Genomic DNA, 9,217 nt, shown 5'->3' with positions numbered 1-9,217 from the left:
TGATTTTTTTTTTTTTTTTTTTGTATTGTAATAAGTTCATATGTACTGTGCAGTTGTCTTTGTGTTATGGTTTTTTTTTGTTGCTGTTTTTATGTTTTTTTCTATTTTTACTTGATAAACTACATTCATGAAAACATTTTTTTTTTCTTTTTTTTTCATTATCTTCTGAAACAAAGCGTTAAGAGAGATTCAAAATCTTGTTTATCAACAAGATAGATAACATTGAGAATTATGATGTTATGAAGTATAACTGAAGGAATCAACATGCTTTAATGATTAAACTGTGTCTTTGTGTGTGTGTGTGTGTGTGTGTGTCAAAGTTCACTTACAGACATCGGAAGAAATGGGTGAGGAAAGACTTACAGCAGAACAAACAGAAACCTGTGAGTAACCAACACAACACACACACAACAAGACACACACACACACACACACAACACACATACACACACACACACAACAAGACACACACACAACAAGACACACACACACAACAAGACACACACATACACACACACTCACACGCACACACACACACACACTAAACAGATACACTGGAAACACTTTAAAATAAGGTTTGATTTGTTAACATTGGTTAAGCATGTTAGTTGTTGTGATCTACCAACAAACAGTACTTCTACAGCATTTTTCATTATCTTAGATGATGTACATTTCAACAGATCCACCAGCTTTGCCCCGCTTGCTGCATGAGAAGCGAATATGCTCTCTGAGGAAAGGTAGTGTGTGCAGGGGCTTTATGCGCTCGGTTTACCTGCCATTGATCACACTTCCCTGTCTGTCTAGCCAGACTTGATGCAATTAGATGCTTCTGCAGAGCTCAGGCACGGATGCTCTTCTCATCGGTGGATCTCTCCACTCAATGTTTCAGATAACCGGGGTTACCAACAGTAACCTATTGTTTCTCTCAGGTCAGAAAACAGCGTCCAAACCATCAGATTACTGTGGTAAACTGCTCCGCTACAAACCACATGGCTTTTCTGCTTCCGTCATTACTAAAGGTGTGTCGCTGTTATTTTTTCTCTTCAAAAAAACTTTATTTAGTTGTATAGCTCTTTTCACAGTACAAGTGTTTCAAAGCAGCTTTACAGAAATTCATGATGTTAATGTTTATACTATCTTAATATCTTTATGACTTATAGTCGCATTTATCAGATTAGAGCTGGACGATAATATAGTTACATTGTGCAACAATATAATCAAGCATTCGAGATATATAGCATATAGTTTATGTTGCATGACATGAGTATACGTTATGCATGCGAGTAAAGTTGGACATATTTATTGTAGTTGTATAATTTGTTTATAAGAATTTGGTGCCTAGTTACTAGCCCTTAGTGATGTGCATTACAGGCATAGTTAAATGATGCGTATAAATGGAAGGGTTAAAATTATGATTATATCATTAACTAAGCAGCTTAACTGAGGGGTTTATTTCAAGTAATCATAGAATAATAGTGTGCTGTGGCAAGGAATGAAATACACTTGATGTTGGATAATGGAGAGAAAAAAGCTTCGCGAGAAACCAGGCAACATCAGAGAGTCAGTTCTCCTCTAACTCTACAGTCCATATAATGACAGTGATTCAGTAAATATTATATAAGACGACGATCAGTCTGTTCAAACGTTCTCTACAGAATCAGGAGTGAACTATGAAACCTCTCTGGAGATGAAGGTGGTTTTGAGTGTGTGTGTGTGTGTGTGTGTGTGTTTCAGCTCTGTTGGGGCTGCTGGTGTTCGGGGTGGTCTGGGCTGTGACGGGACCCGCGTGTCTGCCGGGTCAGAACCTCTTCGGCCTGGTGATTCTGTTCCTGTCGGCCGTGTGTGGAGGAAAACTCATCAGCGTCGTCAGATTACCCAGAACCCCTCCAGTACCAGCTCTACTGGGTAAACAATCCTGAATGTGTGCGAAAGTAGCGGTAGTTATTTAAGGCTACTAACCCTTTATCTGACAATACATATATCAGAGATTTGTATGAATGCGTTTTATGATTTTTTTTGTATGAATGCACGCTCATGCATCCAGTATCTGTGAACTTGATGTCATATATTGTGTGTGTGTGTTTCAGGGATGCTGCTGGCCGGTGTGGTGTTGCGTAATGTGCCGTACGTCACAGACGCTGTGTATATTGATCAGAACTGGTCTGCGGCTCTGAGGAACGTGTCTCTTGCCGTGATTCTCACCAGAGCCGGTCTGGGACTCAACGCTGCTGTATGTGTGTGTGTGTGTGTGTGTGTGTGTTTCAGGCTCTATAGTGGTTGAAGTATACAGGTCTGTCTATGCTTGTGAGGTCCAGTATGTTTTCACTATTCAAAAATGTCCTTACTAATATAGTGAAACCAGGGGCATTCCCTTCAAAGAGGCAACGGAGGCAACTGAACTAAACCGAAAAACCGCGATACACCACCCACGGTACATATCCATATCGAACGCCCGCCCAAATAGTGAATCAGAGTGACAACTTCAGCTAAATATGTATGAACAAGATGGGGCTGCGGATGGCCACCTCGGTGTGGAGCTCCACAGTTGTTTTAATGTTTTTGCTAGTTTGTCCTGTTTTTAGCTATATATTCCCACAATCAGTTTCACCAGGGACAGATTGCTGAACATTCGGCAGTACACACCACCCAATATTTCACCGGTTTTTGACTATTCTGATGTTTTGCTGGACATTGTAGTTGGCGGAGCAGCGGTGTTGCTTCGAATTCTGTGACCACAGTAGGCGCTGTATTGAGCTAATCTGACCTACTCCTAAACCTACCCTCACTACAGCGCCTACTAAGGTCACAGAATTCGGTGTAACGACGGAAACCTTGCTGAATGAAGGCATTCCGGACAGCGGGTTACATCTGCCAGGCTTCCAGCTGTTCAGAGTGGACCGCGACGCAGAATCAACAGGAAAATCACGTGGCGGTGGGACATGCTTTTACATCAATGAAAGGTGTCAACAGATGTAACAGCATTAAAGAAGATGTGCTGTCCCGATCTAGAAGCGCTCTTCATCAACTGTGAGCCATTCTACTCGCCGCAGGAGTTTTCCTCGTTCATTCTCGTGAGTGTTTACATTCCACCGCAAGCGCACGTGAGCACAGCACTACAACAGCTGGCTGATCAGATCACAGACACAGAGCAACAACACCCAGACTCTCTGATAACCATTCTCAGAGACTTTAATGAAGCAAATCTTTCCTTGGAGTGTTTTTGAAGCTGCTGCCACCGATCTGGACGAGCTCACGGATTCTGTAACATCATACATTAGTTTCTGTGAAGACATGTGCATTCCTACCAGGACTCATCTAACTTACAACAACGACAAACCATGGTTCACTGCAAAACTCCGACAGCTCCGTCAGGCCAAAGAAGATGCCTACAGGAATGGGGACAGAATCTTGTATACAACAAACTGAGCGGCTAAGAGGAACTACTCTGAAGAGCTGAGAAACCAGTTTTCAGCCAATGACCATGCATCAGTGTGGAAAGGACTGAAAGAAGTCACCAGCTACAAGACACTGTCCCCCAGCACTGTGGAGAATCAACAACTGGCCAGAGATTTGAATGAGTTTTATTGCAGGTTTGAAAAACTCTGTCTCACACCCCACACCCGTTCTGACCTTCTCTCCGTGGATCTGTAGACCAACTTCAGTGTTTGCAAACAGTGATGACGTTTTTTGTGGGCGGAGCCTATCTGGTGGCAGAACATGCCCGCTTTAAAGTGGCAGTCTACGGAAGCCATGGAATAAAAGAAAAAAAATCTAATTTTGAGTTTATACTTCAAAATTCTGACTTTTTTCTCGCAGTTCCGAGATTATATCTCACAATTCTGATAAGAAAAATCAACTCGTCATTATAATCCCACACTTCTAGCTTTTTTCCCTCAGAATGAACAAACTCGCAATTGTTGAGTTAAACTGAGTTATAAAGTCCGAACTAGGAGATATAAACTTGCATTTGCGGAAAAAAAAGTCAGAATTGTGAGATAAAATAGATAAATGTTACATGGCGCTTTTCCACTGCATGGTACGGCATGGTACGGCTCGGTACGGTTCACTTTTGGGGGGGTTTCCACTGGGTACAGTACCTGGTACCTGGTACTTTTTTTAGTACCACCTCGGTTGAGGTTCCAAGCGAACCGTACCGTTACCAAAACGTGACGTGTAAACTCTGCTGATCACGGATTGGCCGGAGAGAATCGTCACTACCTGCGTCACTGAACTTGCGACACAAACACAAAAGAACCGCTAGATTTAAATCAGCACAGCCAGCGAAGCATCGAACGCAACTGTTTTGAACGAGCGCACCTTTTTTTAACAACCAAAAACTGGCTGTTCCCCCTGTTGAGGAAGTACAGACGCAATAGAGGCGGCGCAACTATAACAACATGTGAATAATCCCGCCCACTCTAAAGCGGTACTAAACTGCAGTGGAAACGCAAACCGAGCCGAACCGAGCCGTGCCGTGCCGTACTGAGCCGTGCCGAGCCAAGTCGTACCACGCAGTGGAAAAGCGCCAATAGGTTTAAATAGTAGGCTATATCATACTGTAAATGTAAGGCTAATACAATATGTCCCCTATGAACTGCATATGTGAATATTATGAAGACCTATTGTTTAAATCAGTTATGCTTTAAAAGTAGGGTAATCATTGCAGGTTTCATCCATAGTCTGTCCGTTTAAACGTCTGCGTTTAGCTTCAAATGGCGTCTTTGACGTCAGTATTCTATAAAAATAATTTCCATTCCGATTCTGACATCTAAAGGCACAACAATACCTTTTTATTCTTATTCCATGGATTTTACCCGTTTTCCTCCACTCGCTCCCAGTGTTTTTCTGCCACCACAATGCGCACGCAGCTGTGACGTCTACTCCAAATTGGTCTATTCACACCTCCAGCAACCCTGCTCTCATCATTGAATCTGTGATCTGCACTTCTATAACTGTCTGCTTCAGCTCAGCCACCAAACCAGACCTCAGAAGACTACACAGAGGATAGCCCGGACTGCTGAGCGAATCACTGGCACAACCCTCCCCACTCTCCAAGAACTGCACTCATCCAGAGTGAGCAAAAGAGCTGGTAAAATCACTCTGGACCCCTCACATCCAGCACATCTCTCTGAACTACAGAGCACTGAGCACCAGAACGGCCCGGCATAAGAAGAGTTTGTGAATCTGTTTGTGCTGTGGAAGCTTCTGTCACCAAATCAAATTCCTCATATGTGTAAACACAGCTGGCAGTAAAGCTCGTTCTGACTCGGACTCTGATTGTAAATGCACAGCACGGGCTTCACCGTCTCGTGTCTGCGTCTGTGCGTCGTTCTGCGGCCACACCGCTAGAGGGCGCTGTTGAGCGTCGACTACAGGAATAAAGCAATCAAGCGCCGCAGAAGAAGAGTTTGTTTACCTCTGTGAAGCGGCAGTAGTGTAAGCCCCAAAACTCACGTTTATAAACATTTAGTGGAATTCCCTCTTAAATTTAGCTATTGTGTCATGTTGCTATATAAATAAAGATATTGTTACGTTTTTGGATCTAGATTAATTTATGATTTGAGCTTCGTCCTCACCGCTGTCATGACAAGCTTCAGACTCTATTTACATTCATTTCCAACGGATTTGACATTGTGTAAATATAATGAACTGAAATCAGTGCGTTTGTTCTTAAACTTAAAAGACTTAACGATGCGCGTGCATGACGGAGCGCAATAATACTAAAACCTTGAATTTGATGTTTTAAGAACATTTAATGTAATGAGATTATAATAATGAGTCTCTTTACATTTACAGAAAAATAAATGACAGTAACGTGTTGCTGAATGTGTTCCTGCAGACTTCCCTCTGACCAGCTGACACTCATTTTGTGCATTTAGTTTGTGATTTTATCCTTATTTTATCCTTTATCCGTGTGTGTGTGTGTGTGTGTGTGTGTGCGCGTGCGTGCGTGCCTGCGTGTGTGTGTGCGTGCTTGTGTGTGTGTGTGTGTGTTCCAGGCCCTGCGGCGTCTGAAGGCGGTGTGTGTAAGGGTTGCTGTCGGCCCGTGTCTTACCGAGGCGTGTACGGTGTCTGTAGTGGCTCATTTTCTGCTGGAATTGCCCTGGATATGGAGCTTCATGCTCGGGTAACAAATCGTTCAGTGTTTGTCTTCTGTCAGTTTTCGTGGTTAAAAGGTTTGAATTCATTAGAATTGACAAATTCACATTCACACTGAATAAGTGAAAGGGCCTGATTGGTGAATGCTGTGTGTAGTTTCGTTCTGGCCGCCGTCTCTCCAGCTGTGGTGGTTCCGTCCATGTTGCTCCTGCAGTCGGAAGGATTCGGTGTTCAGAAAGGAGTTCCCACACTCCTGATGGCTGCTGGGAGCTTCGACGACATCCTCGCCATCACGGGATTCACCACGAGCCTGGGCATCGCCTTCGGAACCGCACTCACACACACACACACACACACACACACACACACACAGTAATTTCAATACCTGCTTCATGTGATTCCAATTTTTTCATGTGATTCAAACAATGTTTCTTCTCCAAAGGATCCACATGGATGAATGTGGTTAAAGGAGTTCTGGAGGTGCTGGCAGGAGTTCTTGCAGGAGGAGTCATGGGACTTCTGCTCCATTTCTTACCCAGCGAGGATCAGGTGACACACACACACACACACACACACACACATTTGTAAATGTATAATGACTTTATCAATATGGCATCATCATATGTTTGGAATCAACAATTTGCACATGGAGCCGCATTGAGATCCCAGTATCTCTGGAACTGAACCATACAGGGCCTTAAAAATTACGATACCAAAAGAAAAGTTTGTTAAGAAACAGAATCCTTTTAGATATTAATAAGTATTAAAGATACTAAGATATTTTCAATACTTATTGAGTTTCAGCCATGCAAACTTTGGGGAAAAGTTTTTTCCCCATTTTTGAACGGTCACCACTGATGTATGTATTAGTGTGTAACGACTAATACACACTCTCTCTCCTCCTTCTCTCCACTCTCGGAACTCTTCTTTGTAGCCCCCTCCTTCTTCAACTCTTACAGCTGATGACTTTGCAACATTCTTCATAAACAAACCAACAACCATCAGCAGCCAATTCTTCACACCTCAAACTGACAATCACATCATAACACATACATACTCTCTCTCCTCCTTCTCTCCTCTTTCGGAGGCAGACGTTTCCAAACGTGTCCTTTTCATGCATCCTACTACCTGTCCGCTTGATCCTATCCCCACTCACCTCCTTCAGGCCATTTCTGCTTCAGTTATACCTTCGCTTACTCGCATTATCAACACCTCTCTTCACACTGGTACATTTCCAACAGCATTCAAGCAGGCTCGGGTAACCCCACTGCTTAAAAAACCGTCTCTAAATCCAGCACTTTTAGAAAACTACAGAAAGATCTGTCATTCAGAAGCATGGCTTTTCTTATCACTGCTATGCTGATGACACTCAAATCTACTTCTCATTCCAACCAGATGATCCGACGGTAGCTGCTCGCATTGCAGCCTGTCTGAGAGATATTTCTAGCTGGATGAAAGATCATCACCTTCAGCTCAACCTTGCTAAGACAGAACTGCTTGTGGTTCCAGCAAACCCATCACTTCATCACAACCTCTCTATACAGCTGGATTCATCAACCATAACTCCTTCCAGGACAGCCAGAAACCTAGGAGTTGTAATCGATGATCAGTTAAGCTTCACCGACCACATTGCTACAACGGCCTGGTCCTGCAGATTTGTCTTATACAGCATTAGGAAGATTAGACCCTTCCTATCAGAGCAGACCGCACAACTCCTTGTCCAAGCTCTTGTTCTCTCCAGACTGGACTATTGTAATGCTCTCTTGGCGGGCCTTCCCGCATGCACTATCAAGCCTCTGCAACTGATCCAGAATGCAGCAGCGAGAGTGGTCTTCAGTGAGCCGAAAAAAGCTCACGTCACACCTCTTTTCATCAGGTTACACTGGTTGCCAGTAGCCGCTCGCATCAAATTCAAGATACTGATTCTTGCCTACAAGACCACCACTGGCGCTGCACCAATATACCTAAACTCGCTAGTTCAGACCTACGCGCCCTCCAGAAGCTTGCGTTCTGCAAGTGAACGGTGCCTTGTGGCTCCATCCCAAAGGGGCACAAAATCACTCTCACGGACCTTTCCCTGGACTGTGCCCGGCTGCTGGAACAACCTGCCGATCTCAATTCAAGTCTTTAGCCATTTTCAAAAAACATCTAAAGACACATCTTTTTCGCCAGCACCTGACCAACTAATACTAGCACTTACCTATTCTATTCTGTTCTGTTCTATTCCATTCTATTATTTAAAAAAAAAAGCACCCTAGCTACGTGCACTGTGCTAGACTAACTGAGACTTGTCATGGTACTTGTATACTGTTGTTCTCTCGTTGGTCTGATTGCTTCTATTGTTCTCATTTGTAAGTTACTTTGGATAAAAGCGTCTGCTAAATGATTAAATGTAAATGTAATGTAAATGTATAATGCAACACAGATTGCTGAAGTCAACAGATTTTACTAACAGAGCTGCCAATCTCTGTGTGAAAATAACATCATGATGCTGCCATCTTTCTGAAGTCATTTTTAACCCTCTGTAATCTGGCTCCAAATCTCTGAATATCTACAAAATAGTGCATTACTCTGTAAATATACATGCATGACATTTAATATTTTGGCTTTCATCACTATACATGTTTATCTTTCTTTAGAAAAAATATTAATAAAATCAGAAATTGGAGCTTGAGACGCTTTTAAAATTTGGCTGATTTGAGATGAAATGAGATGTGCTTATTAATCTAGTGAAGTGAATGTGTGTGCAGTCAGATGTGGTGCTGCGGCGCTGCGGTCTGCTGCTGGGTCTGTCTGTGTTCAGTGTTTTCGGGAGTCTGGCCGCGGGTCTGGGCGGCGCCGGCGGTCTCTGCACACTCGTCCTGGCCTTCATCGCTGGACTCAGCTGGGCAGAACAAAAGGTGAAAGAGATTAGTTTAGACTGTGTTCTGCACTCACTGTCACTTCATTAGGAACATTCAGATCTCTCATCTGGCTGCTAGAGTTCTACCTTCACTCGTCATTCATGTGGTCAGAGCTCCTAAATATGACACTTCCGACTTCCCTTGAAGGCCACATTACAGCTGTTTGTGTGTGTGTGTGTGCGTGTCTGTCTGTGAGTTTGTGTGTGTGTGTGTGT

At 43.3% G+C, this 9,217-nt stretch overlaps 1 protein-coding gene across 2 annotated transcripts in view; it reads left to right on the top strand.

The window, feature by feature from the left end:
• The window catches only part of LOC107748927 (mitochondrial sodium/hydrogen exchanger 9B2), a 14,265-nt gene that overhangs the window by 261 nt on the left and 4,787 nt on the right, over positions 1-9,217 (top strand). Inside the window, exons 2-9 of one of the 2 annotated variants that reach the window (XM_016563939.1) lie at positions 332-383; positions 930-1,019; positions 1,735-1,905; positions 2,088-2,230; positions 6,000-6,127; positions 6,256-6,430; positions 6,541-6,648; positions 8,850-8,999. In XM_016563939.1, coding sequence (XP_016419425.1) covers positions 344-383; positions 930-1,019; positions 1,735-1,905; positions 2,088-2,230; positions 6,000-6,127; positions 6,256-6,430; positions 6,541-6,648; positions 8,850-8,999 — 1,005 coding nt within the window. In that variant the 5' untranslated portion in view covers positions 332-343. Of the gene's footprint in view, positions 1-320; positions 384-929; positions 1,020-1,734; positions 1,906-2,087; positions 2,231-5,999; positions 6,128-6,255; positions 6,431-6,540; positions 6,649-8,849; positions 9,000-9,217 lie in introns of both variants that reach the window. The other variant, XM_016563938.1, reaches the window with a different exon arrangement.

This window comes from Sinocyclocheilus rhinocerous, unplaced genomic scaffold (genome assembly GCF_001515625.1).
Source record: "Sinocyclocheilus rhinocerous isolate Xijiao unplaced genomic scaffold, SAMN03320098_v1.1 scaffold3366, whole genome shotgun sequence".
NCBI classification, from domain to species: Eukaryota; Metazoa; Chordata; class Actinopteri; order Cypriniformes; family Cyprinidae; genus Sinocyclocheilus; species Sinocyclocheilus rhinocerous.
The sequence above is the reverse complement of the archived record's forward strand: the minus strand, read 5'-3'. Positions and strand labels throughout refer to the sequence as shown.